At 51.4% G+C, this 16,017-nt stretch overlaps 1 protein-coding gene across 2 annotated transcripts in view; it reads left to right on the top strand.

Moving 5' to 3' along the window:
- NUP98 (nucleoporin 98 and 96 precursor) overlaps positions 1-16,017 on the top strand; it is a 59,667-nt gene that overhangs the window by 19,703 nt on the left and 23,947 nt on the right. The window contains exons 11-21 of one of the 2 annotated variants that reach the window (XM_039358729.1): positions 1,542-1,634; positions 3,853-3,993; positions 4,273-4,406; positions 4,597-4,784; positions 6,280-6,396; positions 9,029-9,324; positions 11,183-11,296; positions 13,160-13,298; positions 14,421-14,598; positions 14,996-15,160; positions 15,573-15,837. In XM_039358729.1, the coding sequence (XP_039214663.1) occupies positions 1,542-1,634; positions 3,853-3,993; positions 4,273-4,406; positions 4,597-4,784; positions 6,280-6,396; positions 9,029-9,324; positions 11,183-11,296; positions 13,160-13,298; positions 14,421-14,598; positions 14,996-15,160; positions 15,573-15,629 (1,622 nt within the window). In that variant the 3' untranslated portion in view covers positions 15,630-15,837. Of the gene's footprint in view, positions 1-1,541; positions 1,635-3,852; positions 3,994-4,272; positions 4,407-4,596; positions 4,785-6,279; positions 6,397-9,028; positions 9,325-11,182; positions 11,297-13,159; positions 13,299-14,420; positions 14,599-14,995; positions 15,161-15,572; positions 15,838-16,017 lie in introns of those variants that run through there. The other variant, XM_039358728.1, reaches the window with a different exon arrangement.

Here is a 16,017-nt window from a genome sequence, read left to right as displayed (position 1 = left end):
TCCCCGAGTCATGAAGGGACCATAGTTCCCTCATGCTGGCTCAGGAATTCTGGGAGTTGAAGCCCACGAGTCATGAAGGGGCCATAGTTCCCTCATGCTGGCTCAGGAATTCTGGGAGTTGAAGTCCACGAGTCATGAAGGGGCCATAGTTCCCTCATGCTGGCTGAGGAATTCTGGGAGTTGAAGTCCACGAGTCATGAAGGGGCCATAGTTCCCTCATGCTGGCTCAGGAATTCTGGGAGTTGAAGTCCACGAGTCATGAAGGGGCCATAGTTCCCCCATGCTGGCCGAGGAATTCTGGGAGTTGAAGTCCACGAGTCATGAAGGGGCCCAAGTTTCTCCCATGCTGGTTGAGGAATTCTGGGAGTTGAAGTCCATGAGTCACGAAGGGGCCATAGTTCCCCGGTGCTGGCTCAGGAATTCTGGGAGTTGAAGTCCACGAGTCATAAAATAGCCTCAGTTGCCTATCCCTGGGCTAGGAGGTCCCTGTCGGGTGCCAGGCCATCCATGCCCCCTCTTCTCTGTGCCCAGGGCCGCACGGGTGGCACTCGCAGTGGCCAGGCAGATTAGAACTCACACTTGATGGGATCCCAGGTTAAATATTTTTCCCTGAATTTACAGCTGCAAGCACAATTAAAGTCTCAATGAACCTAGGCCGACAGCCATAACTGAGTTCAGAATGACGGTCCTAAGTCCCTGCAATCTTTAAGCAGGGCACTAAGAGACCCCACCCAATTTGATGATATTTTTTTATGGCAACCATTTGGTGAATGCCACGGTCATTTCACCCCAAGGATGGGTTTTGCTGGAAGTAAACACTAGAAACCAGGGGGAAAAAAAATTCAAAACCGTGGTTGTGTGACCGCGGGATGCTACAAACAGCCATAAGGGTGAATCGGTTGCCAAGTGCCATCATATAACCAGGGTGTGTGTATGTGTTTACACGTGTGGGCGTATGCGGCTGTTATCACTTTGAAATCGGGTCTTAAGTAGCTCGGAAGGGGGGGCGTCCATTGTACCCCTCAAACGATTGATAAATGACCAGTTGTAAGTCAAGGACTACCTATATAGGCGATGCAGGTAATCGTTGACTTACAGCAGTGTTTCCCAAACTTGACAATTTTAAGGCATGTGGACTTCAACTCCCAGAATTCCACAGCCAGCATTGCTGGCTGTGGAATTCTGGGAGTTGAAGTCCTCATGCCTTAAAATTGTCAAGTTTGGGAAACACTGACTTACAGCGATTCTTTTAGAGCAGGGGTCTTCAACCTTGGACGCTTTCAGACTTGTGGACTTCAACTCCCAGAATTCCTCAGCCAGCTGTTTTAGAAGACTACCTGTGATTTTTCTGGTCATGCATTTCATCCCCTTTCACCCTGCTGAAAATTGCACTCGAGGCCGGCCGCGTTCCTGGGGGCCAGAGGCAGCCCTGGGGTCTCAGAGGATCGTGTCTTCTGAAGAAGACTTGGCCAAATCTGGCTTGCTTTTCTACCCCCCTCGAGGCTGAAGCTCAGCCACTGACCCTAACCCTTCTCCCCTAGGCTTCAATGCAAACACCACAGGAAACAGCCTCTTTGGAAACAAGCCTGCGACCGGGACACTGGGCCCAGCCCTCGGGGCAGGATTTGGGACAGGTAAGGTTGGGGAGCTATCAGCCCGGAGGCTTGACCCGTCGTCATTCCTTCTCTGGAAAGTTCGGCCAGGAATCGGGGCGCCACAGAGCAAGGCGCAGTAATCATGAAACACAGGTAGCCTCAGACCATACGATTCTCACAGGGAGCGCTAACAGGCAGATGCCCTCAAGGAATATAAATCCATCCTCCACCGTTCAGTCAGAACTGAAGAAGCTTCTTGGTTGAGAAGCAAAAGGTCTTCAGGGAAAAACAAAGAAAGTCCAGTTGCCTCTTGACAAAGCATGCTGTTTTGGGTGAACTATGGACTAGCTCAGAGATAGGCAACCATGGCTCTTTTATGACTTGTGGACTTCAACTCCCAGAATTCCCGAGCCAGCCATGCTGAGGGGAAAGGGAGAAGTTTCCAAACTGAGCCAGGCTGGCTGAGGAATTCTGGGAGTTGAAGTCCACGAGACATAAAGGAGCCAAGGTTGCCTACCCCTGGACTAGATGACTGAGAATCTCAACAGACATTTGTTCCCATTCTTATTTTGTTCCATTTTACTGAAACAGAGAGATTAAAAACCAGTTTCTGCTATGTAAGGCCAAAAAACAAGTTCTGCAGAATCAACAGATAATTTGAAGCCAATTATGATTCCATTCCTTGACAGTAATTATGTCTTAGCACTTAGCTGACAGCCTGGCTGTCTATTGATTTATCTGTGGGTATTATAAAAGCCCCCCCCCCTTTTCACCTCTGGCTCTTCCAGTCAGCGTTTTGACAGTGAATCTACAGAGGCAGGAAGGTGACCAGGAAGATATGGGAAAGCCAGGGAAGAGGTGAAAGAGGTTGAAACGTTTTTTAAGTCCAGCATGACCAGATAATGGAAGCAGCCCCAATGGGCACCTCCCTAATTTGATGAGCCAAGAGGAGGAGGCAGCAGCAGCACAATTGGGCTTGCCAGATTATGTTATTGGAGCCCATCTCAATAAAAGTAGTTTCAGCCTTCCTGTGGAATTGATGATAATGATTACTACTACTACTACTACTACTACTACTACTACTACTACTGGTACTACCCTTGGCAAAGGCAACCAAGGGTAGTACCAATAGTAATAGGCGCCTTGGGTGCAATCCCAAAACAACTGGAGTACCACTTGGACACCATCATCGGCATTGACAAATTTGCCATTAGTCAATTGCAAAAGGCGGCCTTACTAGGAACTGCTTCCATCCTGCGGCGAGATCTGTAATACCATCAAACATCCACATCTGTCTATCCCAGGTCCTGGGTAAGGACTCGATAGGTAGACAAAAATGCCAAATCCATTCTGAACATCTGGCTGAATGTGCGATGATCCATAATAATAATAATAAAGTTGGGAGGGACCTTGGAGGTCATCTCGTCCAACTCCCTGCTCGGGCAGGAAACCGTATACCATTTCAGACAAGTGGCTGTCCAGTCTCTTCTTAAAAATTTCCAGTGTTGGAGCATTCACCGCTTCTGGAGGCAGGTTGTTCCACTGATTAATTGTTCTGTCTCTCAGAAAGTTTCTCCTTCGTTCTAGGTTACTTCCCTCCTAGAATCAGCTACACCTAGTGAAGTGGAAGTTGTAATAGCACTCGGACTTACGTACCACCCCCATAGAGCTTTACCTCGCTCTCTGGGAGGTTTATAATGTCGAAGCATTATTTCTATGTTGCCCCCAACAATCTGGGTCCTTGTTTTACCGGCCTCGGAAGGACGGAGGGCTGAGTCAAGAGCAAGAGCACTTAGGCTCATATACCGCTTCACAGTGTTTTACAGCCCTCTCTAAGTGGTTTACAGAGTCAGCCTGTTGCCCCCAACAACCTGGGTTCTCATTTTACTGACCTCGGAAGGATGGTGGAAGGCTGAGGCAACCTTGAGCCGGTCAGGATCGAACTCCAGCTCATGGGCAGAGTCAGCCTGCAATACCGCATTTTAACCACTGCACCACCAGTGGCGATACAACACAGATATAACACCATAGAGAAGGTGGCTAAGTTTACTTGTGTCTCTCTTTTTAAAAAAAAGTCCGGCCAAACCAGTGTTGGCCGGTAGAAGCATTTTTCCAGGAGATCTTAACAAACGCACACACACACCGTTCTTCTTTCCGGACTGTTTGAGGAAGTTTTGAATGCTTTGGCAATGGCTGGTTGATCACACAGTCGCTTCCCCCCCCCCCACCTTCCCTTTTCCCTCCCCTCCTCCTGCAGCCCTTAATGCAGGTCAGAATTCGCTGTTTGGCAACACGCAGCCCAAACTGGGGGGCACGCTCGGGACCGGAGCCTTTGGTGCCCCTGGATTTAACACCTCGACCGCCACGCTGGGCTTCGGAGCGCCACAGCCTGCCGTGGGTAAGCTGCTTGTGGCCCCATAGGGCAGTGTTTCCCAAACTTGACCATTTTAAGGCATGTGGACTTCAACTGGCTGTGGAATTCTGGGAGTTGAAGTCCACATGCCTTAAAATGGTCAAGTTTGGGAAACACTGCCATAGGGCAACATCCACCCCTCCTCCTGGCCTGCTTGAAGCTGCCAACTCCGTCCCTGCAGCTGTCAGAGAAGGGTGCCCTGGCCCCACCCGCTTGAGCGGCGTCCGGCGGGCTCATCCTTGCCCATCCTCCTTTTCCCCTCAGCTCTGACGGATCCCAACGCCTCTGCGGCCCAGCAGGCCGTTCTGCAACAGCACCTCAACAGCTTGACCTACTCGCCCTTCGGGGACTCTCCGCTCTTCCGAAACCCCATGTCTGACCCAAAGAAGAAGGAGGAGGTGAGGCACGGAGGGGGTTATCCCTGGAAAGACGGCTGAGACGGAAAGCAAGAGGGCTGGCATTGGGTGGGCCCACCTAGCAACTTTTTTTGGGGAGGGGGGCAGTTCTGGCAGTTGTTGCCTTCACACACACAGGGGCAGGGATGGCACAGAGGCCTTTCCAGCCCATAATGCTTGCTCCTCCTTCCAGAGGCTGAAGCCCACCAACCCGGCGGCCCAGAAGGCGCTGACCACGCCCACGCATTACAAGCTGACGCCCCGCCCGGCCACCCGCGTGCGCCCCAAAGCCTTGCAGACGAGCGGCTCTTCCAAATCCCACCTTTTCGATGGTCTGGACGACGACGAGCCTTCCCTGACCAATGGCGCCTTCATGCCCAAGTTAGTAGCATCCTCCCTTGGCACACACACCTCCTCGGGTTCTCCTTCAGGGTCCCCTGTTATTGTGGACCAGGGGTCTTCAAACCTGGCCCTTTTATGACTTGTGGACTTCAACTCCCAGAATTCCTCAGCCAGCATCGCTGGCTGAGGAATTCTGGGAGTTGAAGTCCACAAGTCATAAAAGGGCCAAGTTTGAAGATCCCTGTTGCAGACAACGGGCTTCTAACCAGGGTAACTTGAAGACCTGAGGATTTCAACTCCCAGAATTCCCCATCGAGCTAGGCTGGCTGGGGAATTCTGGGAGTTGAAGTCCTCAGGTCTTGAAGTTGTTACCCTTACGGTCGACTGCGATGGTGCTAAACAATCTGCCTTTGAATCCCAGGCATGGACAATTCCTTTGATTTTCCTCAGTAACTTTTAAAGCGTTTTCTCAGACTTCAGGCCTGATCCTCCACTAGCTATTGCAGCCGTCCTCCCGGCTTTAGGAATTCTTGGTTGATGGGACATGACCAAGTCTTCTGTGCTTCCTTCTCCTTCTCTTATTAAACTTCGTCTCTCGGGATGTCCTGGGAAGATCTGGCTGAAGTTGAGCTGGCCTGCCTTCACCTTTCTCTGCTGGACTTAATCTGCTGCTCAGAATAAGTGACCACAAGTCAGAAGAGAGGAATTGAGGTCCCGGGTGCTCTCTGAGCTGGGTTGTCTTCTGGCAGACATTTCATGACCCAACTAGGGAACATCATCAGTGGTGGAAGGGAGTGGAATTTGTAGAGAGAAGGAGGAGAAGGAGCACCAGCAACACTGAGGTATCCTTGGTGCTCTCTCAGCTGGGTTGTCGTCTTGCAGACATTGCATGACCCAACTAGTTCAGGGGTCTGCAACCTTGAGCACTTTAAGACTTGTGGGCTTCAGCTCCCAGAATTCCTCAGCCAGCTTTGCTGGCTGAGGAATTCTGGGAGCTGAAGTCCACAAATCTTGAACTGCTCAAGGTTGCAGACCCCTGAACTAGGTGAGATCATCAGCACTGTGGATGCTCCCTAGTTGAGTCAGGAAACGTCCACAGGTAAACCACCCAGCTGAGAGAGCAACAAGGAGCTCATAGTTCTCCTCCTCCTCCTCCTCCTCCTCCTCCTCCTCCGTAGCCCTGAGGATGTTCACTAGTTGGGTCATGAAACGTCTCCAAGAAAACCACCAAACTCCGAGAACATCTAGGGCCCCACAGTTCAGCCCCAAGCTACAAAGATTCTCATCTGTCAGGACTTTGTCCTTCTTTACACTTGCCGCCTTCTACCAAAAGAGAACCACAACATCCGTGACCTCAACAGGGATCGAGTGCAAAGGGGGGGGGGGAGATCAGAATCAACCAGGGAGCTTTCCCCTGGCTTGGCTTCACAGGATAATTTCATGGGATCTCTCTCTCTCTCTCTCTCTCTCTCTCTCTCTCTCTCTCTCTCTCTCTTTTTCTCTTTCTCTCTCTCTTTCTCTCTCTCTCCTCCAGGAAGAGCATCAAGAAGCTGGTTTTGAAGAACCTCAACAGCACCAGCCTCTTCTCTCCCGGCAGTGCCGAAGTGGATGACATTGCCTCGCCTTCCATCTATCCCGAGAATGGGGACCAGTACGTCTGCCCCCCCCCCCATCTCTGCCTGGTTCCTTTATGTGACAAGCAGAAGCCATTTTTAAAAATAGCCCTAGCTGCAGTTTAGCCATATGCAGTTCTCCTAGCTCAGGGGTAGGCAGCCTTGGCTCTTTCATGACTCATGGACTTCAACTCCCAGAATTCCTCAGCCAGCATGGGGGAACTATGGCCCCTTCATGACTCGTGGACTTCAACTCCTAGAATTCCTGAGCCAGCATGGGGGAACTATGACCCTTTTATGACTTCTGGACTTCAACTCCCAGAATTCCTCAGCCAGCATGGGGGAAACTTTGGCCCCTTCATGACTTGTGGACTTCAACTCCCAGAATTCCTCAGCCAGCATGGGGGAACTATGGCCCCTTCATGACTCGTGGACTTCAACTCCTAGAATTCCTGAGCCAGCATGGGGGAAATTTTGGCCCCTTCATGACTCATGGACTTCAACTCCCAGAATTCCTCAGCCAGCATGGGGGAACTATGGCCCCTTCATGACTGGTGGACTTCCACTCCCAGAATTCCTCAGCCAGCATGGGGGAAACTTTGGCCCCTTCATGACTCGTGGACTTCAACTCCCAGAATTCCTCAGCCAGCATGGGGGAACTATGGCCCCTTCATGACTGGTGGACTTCCACTCCCAGAATTCCTCAGCCAGCATGGGGGAAAGTTTGGCCCCCTCATGACTCGTGGACTTCAACTCCCAGAATTCCTGAGCCAGGATGGGGGAACTATGGCCTCTTCATGACTCGTGGACTTCAACTCCCAGAATTCCTCAGCCAGCCTGGCTCAGCTTGGAAACCTCTCCCTTTCCCCTCAGCGTGGCTGGCTCAGGAATTCTGGGAGTTGAAGTCCACCAGTCATAAAAGAGCCCAGGTGGCCTACCCTGCCCTAGCTATAAAGCTGCCACTAAGGGAACCGTCTTATCCCCCTCACATCAGCCCATCCCACCCGTCAGGCAGGGAAGGCACGTTGCAGACCCCGCCAGTTAAAGAGTTGTGACTGGTGGGATCCAGGGAAAGGGTCTTCTCTGCCTTTTCCCCTGTTTTGTGGAATATCCTCCCGTCCCCCTGAAGATGAGGCAGACCCCTACTCTCCTGGCCTTCTGAAAAGGGGTTAAGACACAGTTCTATGACCTCGGATGGGGAGCCTGGAGGAGCACATGGGGCAGATGGTGCCCTGCAGGCTTTCTCCCTGCCTTTTAATTCCCTTTAACGTTGAATATGAACTATCCTTGCCTCTTATTTAATGGTTATATATATAGTTTTTATGCTTTGATCCAGTGTTTCTGAACCTTGGAGGCTTTAAGATGGGCAGACTTCAACTCCCAGAATTTTCCAGCCAGCATGGCTAGCTAGGGAATTCTGGGAGTTGAAGCCCACCCATCTTTTTTTTTTATTGAAAATTTTTACAGTTTTACAATAAAATAATCCCCCTCTCCCACACACCCCCCCCCAAGCCCACCCATCTTAAAGCCTCCAAGATTCAGAAACACTTTTTAAATATTTTATTCGCACACTGCCCAGAGCCCTCTATGAGGGGGATAAGTGGTTTCTGAATTTCTTTATTTATTAAGAAAATTGATATGGCTGCCCCACTTGGGTGGCTTACAAAAATAAACCCCAGTGCAAAACCCAATGACCCCCCCCCCCCGATAAAATAAATGGCAAGGCCTGCTGGACTCAGCTCCTTAGCAGGAGGAATTGCATCCAGTTCTACTGGAAGGCCGCTGACCCTGAGCCGGTGGTCTCCATTCTGGACATTCCCCACTGTGACTGGGTTGCATGGGCTCAGAACGTCACAGCCATTGCCAGATAACTATAAACTGGGAATTGTGTGTTCTCCAGGGCAAAGCAGCCAGAAGGGCAGATTACACAACTTAGGGAGATGAATCTACACCAAGGAGTACCCAACCTTGGCAAATTTAAGATCTCTGGACTTCAACTGGACTTCCACTCCCAGAATTCTGAGAGTTGAAGTCCACAGATCTTCTGGGAATTGAAGTCCACCGGTCCACACAGTGTGGCTGGCTGGGGAATTCTGGGAGTTGAAGACCAGCAATCCACACAGCATGGCTGCCTGGGGAATTCTGGGAGATGAAGTCTGCAGGTCCACACAGCGTGGCTGGCTAGGGAATTCTGGGAGTTGAAGTCCACAGGTGTTCTGGGAGTTGAAGTCCACCAGTCCACACAGCGTGGCTGGCTGGGGAATTCTGGGAGATGAAGTCTGCAGGTCCACACAGCGTGGTTGGCTGGGGAATTCTGGGAGTTGAAGTCCGCAGGTCTTCTGGGAGTTGAAGTCCACACAGCGTGGCTGGCTGGAGAATTCTGGGAGTTGAAGTCCACAGGTCTTCTGGGAGTTGAAGTCCACCGGTCCACACAGCGTGGCTGGCTGGAGAATTCTGGGAGTCCGCAGATCTTAAAGTTGCCAAGATTAGATGCCCCCGTCTTCCGCTGCAACTAGCCCCCCCCCCCAAAAGAGGCATCGTCCAGGACTGAAAACCCAGGCGGGAGAAATCCGTCCTCTTCCTCGTGTGAGACGCGGCAGAGTAAGCTCCTGTAGCGATGAGGGCCTCTCTCTGCCTGCTCGCCTTCCTTTGACCAAATCTCCTCTTTAGGTCGGTGAATGAGAACCACCAGCCGGACGAAGAGCAGGAAGAGGAAAGCTACTGCCCGGAAATGTCCAGGTTCTTAGCCAACTCCATCGCCAAGCCCCTCCCCCAGACCCCAGAGAACGCCCCGCACAAGCACCACAGCAACAGCGTGGACGACACCCTCGTGGCCCTGAATGTGCGGCCGGGGCTGCGCAACGGGCTGGAAAACAGCACGGAGGAAGCTTCCTACCACGAGGACTCCCTGCAGGAGGAGCGGGACAAGGAGAGCGAAGACCACTTCCTCCCCGCCCATCCCGCAGGTGAGGTCGGCTGGCTGTCCCGAGCCTCGGTCACCCAGCTGGAGTTTGTTTCTTTATTTTTTTATCCGACCTTTGTTGTCTTTTCAAAAACAATTCAAGGCAGCATAACATATTTAATACTTCTTCCTCTTATTTTCCTAACAACAGCCCTGTGAGGTGGGTTGGGCTGAGAGAGAGAGGGACTGGTCCAAAGTCACCCAGCCGGCTTTCGTGTCTAAGGCGGGACTAGAACTCCCCGTCTCCTAGTGATTGGTCCAAAGTCACCCAGCTGGCTTTCGTGTCTAAGGCGGGACTAGAACTCCCCGTCTCCTAGTGATTGGTCCAAAGTCACCCAGCCGGCTTTAGTGCCTAAGGCGGGACTAGAACTCCCCGTCTCCTGCTGATTGGCCCAGAATCCCCCAGCTGGCTTTCGTACCTAAGACGGAACTAGAACTCACCGTCTCCTGGTTTCTAGCCTGGTTCCTTAACCCCCAGACCAAACTGGTGTTTATTGGAATGAAAAGGCGGCTTTCCGGGATGCAGTCTTTGGCCTTGTCCTTCCCCGTGACTTCCCTCACCCTGGTTTGGATGATGCTCCAAGTGACTCAGCTGGGCGTTCTAAAAACTAAGCCACGTTGTGGTTCGTGGCCCAAATCTCTGCCGGCGTTTGTGTCTCTTCCAAAAGGCCAAAACCCACCAGTGAAATTTCAGATCTCCCTTTAAAAGAAAGCATTGTCCGGATCAGCCAGCTGTGGCTGTCAGGAGGCCAGTTTTCCTGACTGGCACCCAGCGGGTGAATTGGTCCTAGCCCTGGAAAATGCCCTCCTCCCGGGGCCCCTCCACGCGCCACCCCCACCGCCGTAGCAGAATCTGGACCAGCCTTTGAACAGGATGCGCTCCTTATAAGCACCGTGGCGACACTTTTGGGCTCAGGGTCAAAAATGCACAAAATGCTTAACTTGACTCTGCTGGTGTCTCTCACACACACACAGACACACACACACACACCCCAAAAAAAGAGAAACAATTGTTTGCATATTTATTACATGCAATGATGACGTTGTTATCCCTTCAGTCATGTCAGAACCTTGGTGATCCCACCGGCCGGATGGTCTCTCTCCACGCCTTCCGATCTTGCTCTGATTCTTGGAGTCGTTCTGTGCACTGGCTGGGGTCGGCTCTGGGAGTGTTATTATTACATGCAAAGAATTACATACTTATTTTTTAAAAAATAAATGCAGTCACATTTGGTGCTGTGTATGAAATGGAAGTAAAACAAGCTCATTTTCAGAGTCCTGCTTGGGTGAATTGTAGCTGGGTGTTGGGGAACACCGGCCTACACCCAAAATGTCGGCCGTTGCATCGTAGGTTCTCCATCTCTGCCTTACAGGCACGTTCCGTGTTTGGTTAATGTATTCAGAGACCCCATTGCTGTGTGTGGCTTTGGGGGGAACCAGTGGTTCTCAACCTTTTTAATGCCGCGACCCCCCAACCGGTTGTAAGTCGAGGACCACTCAACCGGTCGTAAGTCGAGGACCACTCAACCGGTCGTAAGTCGAGGACTACTCAACTGGTGCAGCACCGTTTGCAGACTGGGACTTTTGGTGGGCTCAGCAGGGCAGAGACAGCCTGGACAATTCCTATTGGCTTTTGAAAGCCAATAGAATTAGACTCTATTCAAGAGAGTCTATTCTATTGGCTTTCAAAAGCCAATAGAATAAAAGGGAGTAGCACAGCTAAGGAAAAAGGGGAAAAAATGGCGGACTGCGTTGTTTGACGACCTCCGTGAAATGATCGTTCGACCCCACATGGGGTCCCGACCCACAGGTTGAGAACCACTGGGGGGGAGAGACCCTCACTCACTTTTTTATTTTTCCAGGAATTGTCTTGACACGAGTGGGCTACTACACCATTCCCTCCCTGGAGGAGCTGGCCAAGATGACGGATGACCAAGGAGAATGCTTCGTGACCGACTTCACTATCGGCCGTAAAGGTGAGTGGGCGGGATCAGCTTCTACTAGCTCCCAGTTGCAAGCTCACCTGTTGCTCCGGCTGAGACTCCCGGCTAAGGCTGGTTCATACTTACGACCGTCGCAGTGTGTCCCAGGGACCACATGATCTCCTTTTGCAAACTTCTGACAAGCAAAGTCAATGGGGAATTTGTTGCTAACTTAACAACTGCAGGGATTCGCTTATCATCCGTGGCCAGAAAGGCCGTAAAATGGGGCAAAACTCATTTAACAACTGCCTCGCTTAGCAACAGGAATTTTAGGTGGTCCTAACTCAAGGACTGCCTGTATTGGACAGTTGACAGTTTGCATTTCAAGGTTGATGCAAGTTTTTTCACATCCCCCCGAAATTGGTAATCTCCTAAAGTTTGAAGCCCACCGATTCTTCCCTGGAATAAAGGAGGGGAAGGCAGTCGGACACCCCCCCCCCCGTTCTCCCTAGAATCATGGGGGGGGGAATGGCACCCTTAAGAAATCCACAAACACCCCCCCCCCCCCCAAAAAAAAAAGCTGTTTTCCTAGGCAAGATTTTTTGGGTGCCTGTACAGCCAACCTATGGCTGACATTTGGGTGCCAGGCGAAAGAATCCGGACCATTCGTAAGGCTGAATAAATTTTCTTTGCATTTATTTAAATCTGCTGGCACATATTGGCATTAGGTATGGGTCAGGGGAATAACAACAACAACAACAACAATTGTCGATAAGAAAGACAAAAAAGTCTGGATAGTGGACGTGGCAGTGCTTGGAGACAGCAGAATAGACGAGAAAGAACTGGAAAAGATAACAAAATACAAAGACCTACAAATAGAAATAGAAAGACTGTGGCAAAAGCAAGCAAGGGTAGTACCAATAATGATAGGCTCCTTGGGTGCAATCCCAAAACAACTGGAGCACCACTTGAACACCATTGGCACTGACAAATTCGCTAGTAGTCAATTGCAAAAGGCGGCCTTACTAGGAACTGCTTCCATCCTGCGACGATACCTGTAATACCATCAAACATCCACCTCTGCCTATCCCAGGTCCTGGGTAAGGACTCGATAGGTAGACAAAATGCCAAATCCAGTCTGAACATCTGGCTGACTGTGCGATGATCCAAATAATAATAATAATAAAGTTGGAAGGGACCTTGGAGGTCATCTAGTGCAACCCACTGCTCAGGCAGGAAACCCTATACCAGTGATGGCGAACCTTTTACAGACCGAGTGCCCAAACTGCAACCCAAAACCCACTTATGCATCGTCGGGTGCCTGGTGGGTGTGGCCCATTGGGTGGGCGTGGCTACAGTGGAAACAGACTGGGTGGGACTAAAAAGGTCTATCAATCAATTCCAACTTTGCAAGATCTTTTTTTTTCCCGCGAGAAGTTGAAATTGATGGATTGAACCTTTTTTGCACATGGCGGCAGAGACCTAAAGCGAAAAGGTTTTATAAAACCCAGCTGAAGGCCAAGGACTGGGGCGACGGTGCGCGTGCCCACAGAGAGGGCTCTGAGTGCCACCTCTGGCACCCGCGCCATAGGTTTGCCACCACTGCCCTAGACCATTTCGGATAAAGGGCTGTCCAGTCTCTTCTTAAAAACTTCCAGTGTTCGAGCATTCACCGCTTCTGGAGGCAGGTGGTTCCACTGGTTAATTGTTCTAGCAATTCACAGGCTGGAGGGGGGGGCAGGGCCCGGCTTGGCAACACAGTGATTGTAAACGAGACACATGTCACTCCACCTGCCCAGCTCTGCCTGCCCTTCCCCTGCATTTTGTGGGTCCCCCCTCCCCCCAGTGCTTGTGGAGTGGCTTCTCCACAGGGGCCCAGGGTGGCCAGTTAACGGTGGGACCGTCTCTCCTACTCAGGCTACGGCTCCATCTACTTCGAGGGCGAGGTCAATTTGACCAGCTTGAACCTGGACGAGATCGTGCACATCCGCAGGAAAGAGGTCATCGTCTACCCGGATGACGAACTGAAGCCCCCCATCGGGGAGGGCCTGAACAGGTGAAGCCCGGGACCCTTTTATCTATGCCAGTGGTTCTCAACCTTTTTAATGCCGCGACCCCCCCAACCGGTCGTAAGTCAAGGACTACTCAACTGGTCGTAAGTCGAGGACTACTCAACTGGTGCAGCCCCATTTGCAGACTGGGACTTTTGGCGGGCTCAGCAGGGCAGAGATAGCCTGGACAATTCCTATTGGCTTTTGAAAGCCAATAGAATTAGACTCTATTCAAGAGAGTCTCTTCTATTGGCTTTCAAAAGCCAATAGAATAAAAGGGAGTAGCAGCACCGCTAAGGAAAAGGGGGGGGGGAATGGCGGACTGCGTTGTTTGGCGACCCCCGTGAAATGGTCGTTCGACCCCAAATGGGGTCCCGACCCACAGGTGGAGAACCACTGGTCTATTCCTTCCCTTTATCACATTGACACCTGCCCATCTCGCCATCGGGCGACTCTGGGCGGCTCACAGCAAGATAAAAATGGCAATATAAAAGGTTTAAAACAATTTAATATTAAGACGATGAGATAGCTAATGAAGGAAGCAATACGCACATACTCCTCAACTTACAACAATCCGCTTAGTGACCATCCAGGGTTACAACAGCACTGAGAAAAGTAACCAGTGGCCATTTCTCACACTTATGACCATTGTCGCCTCCCCAGGGTCACCTGATCAAAAGTCAAGCTTGACTCGTATATATGACAGTCACACAGTGTCCGGGGGGGGGCACGTGTCCCCTTTTGCGACCTTCTGATCAGCAGAGTCAAGGCGGGGGGAAAGCCAGACTGACTGAACAGCCGTGTTCCTAACGCAACAACTGCAGTGATTCACTTAACGACGGCGGCAAGAAAGGCCACAAAATGGGGCAAAACTCACTTATGCTTAGCAACGTACATTTTTGGTCAGTTGTCGTAATTTTGAGGACGACCTGCACAATGGAGTGGAGGTGAAGCCTTCTCTTAGTCCGCTATCCATGCTGGAGATGGGCAGATGGGGCCAAAGGATGCCTTTTATTCTTATATGTGTCTTAACCCCAGCTGGGATAGACTGTGCCACACTGCTGTACACACACACACACACACACACAAACACTCATTCCAGGCCTCCAACTTCCTCTTTCGCGCAGGAGAGCCGAAGTCACCTTAGACGGGGTTTGGCCCACGGACAAGACCTCGCGCTGCTTGATCAAGAGCCCAGAGCGGCTGGCGGAGATGAACTACGAGGGTCGGCTGGAAGCCGTCTCTCGGAAACAGGGAGCCCAGTTCAAGGAGTACCGCCCTGAAACCGGTTCCTGGGTGTTCAAGGTAAGACCCAGGCAGACCGAGAGCCCGGGCCCTGGGGCAGTCAGGCTCCCCGTTCTTTTCAGAAATCGTAAGGAACAGGCAGAAGGAGCGTCCCGACGTGCATTTTGGGGTGCCTGAAGAGAGGGTGGGTTTGTGAAGAGGAGGAGGAGGAGGCCAGTAGGGGCCCTTGGTGCTCTCTGACCTTGGGGGTTTTCTTGCCAACGTTTCTCTACCCAGCTAGGTTAACGTGGGTGCCATGATAAGGGTGATGAAAAGGGTAATAGCCCATATTGCTGCGTGCTGTTAGAGAATCTTCAGAGGGTGATGACAGTGAGCAGGAAATGATGGGAAGGGCGTTGTGTTCCCTTGGAACTAGCCCTCTCCTGATGTGTAAAATGCAACCCTTTTCTCCGTCCAGGTGGCCCACTTCTCAAAGTACGGCCTGCAGGATTCCGATGAGGAAGACGAGGACAACCTGGCCAAAGTGGAGGCCAAGAAATTAAAAACTGCTCCGTTGCCCCTGCCGGGCCAGCCGATGTCTCACCAAATGGCTGCACCTGGGAAGCTGGCACCTCCTCCCAAGGTAGGGAAGCAATCAGTGCCCTCTTGACGTTGCCGGTTGAAATAAGTTCTGCAGAGGGCAAAGGATGCCAACACAAACCAGTTGGAAAGGGGTCCTCTGTCCGGGGAATGTCCTGCCCCTTTTCCCTCCCCTTGCCCCCCCCCCAAAGGGCATTTGCTGGGGTTCCCAGCCCCACCCCAGAGAACTGGAGGCAAGAAAGTGACATTGACCGCCACACCCAGCCTCTTCCGTAAAAGGTGCAGCCGATGCACTTATTTGGATAACTTCGTCCCCTTCTCCACACTCGCCTCGCCTGAAGAGGACCTTGACATTCAGGTGGATGACGGGGACTGTCAGACCTGCCCCGATCCAATCTCTTAAGAGAGAAACGCCTTCGACTCCGTCTGGTTGAAGCAAAGGGTTCTTTTACTAGGGATGTTGGTCGCAGAAAAGTCAAGCCAGCTCCGAAATTACCGTGCTCGCTGGATAGAAAAATAAGGATGCCTCTGGGCCATCCCTCCTCCCCACCATGACCAGTCCGTTTCCAGCCAACTCCAGTTGGTTCCAGTTCAAATCTCACCGGCTCAAGGTTGACTCAGCCTTCCATCCTTCCGGGGTAGGTAAAATGAGGACCCAGATTGTTGGGGGCAATGTAAATATATATATACATTGCTTACTGGTGTACACCGCTTAGAGAGTGCTTGCACTTAAAGCGGTATATAAGTCTCATAAATAAATAAATAAATAAAACTGGAACTTGCCAAGATGTGTTGAGAACTCTTGAGGGGTTTGGTGTGTGTGTGTGTCTGTGTGTGTCTGTGTGTGTCTGTGTCTGTGTGTGTGTGTGTGTAATCCGTATATTTCTCAGGATGCCTGGC

Source organism: Crotalus tigris, unplaced genomic scaffold, assembly GCF_016545835.1.
Source record: "Crotalus tigris isolate CLP2741 ecotype Arizona unplaced genomic scaffold, ASM1654583v1 scf7180000019065.834497, whole genome shotgun sequence".
Lineage (NCBI taxonomy): Eukaryota > Metazoa > Chordata > Lepidosauria > Squamata > Viperidae > Crotalus > Crotalus tigris.
The sequence above is the reverse complement of the archived record's forward strand: the minus strand, read 5'-3'. Positions and strand labels throughout refer to the sequence as shown.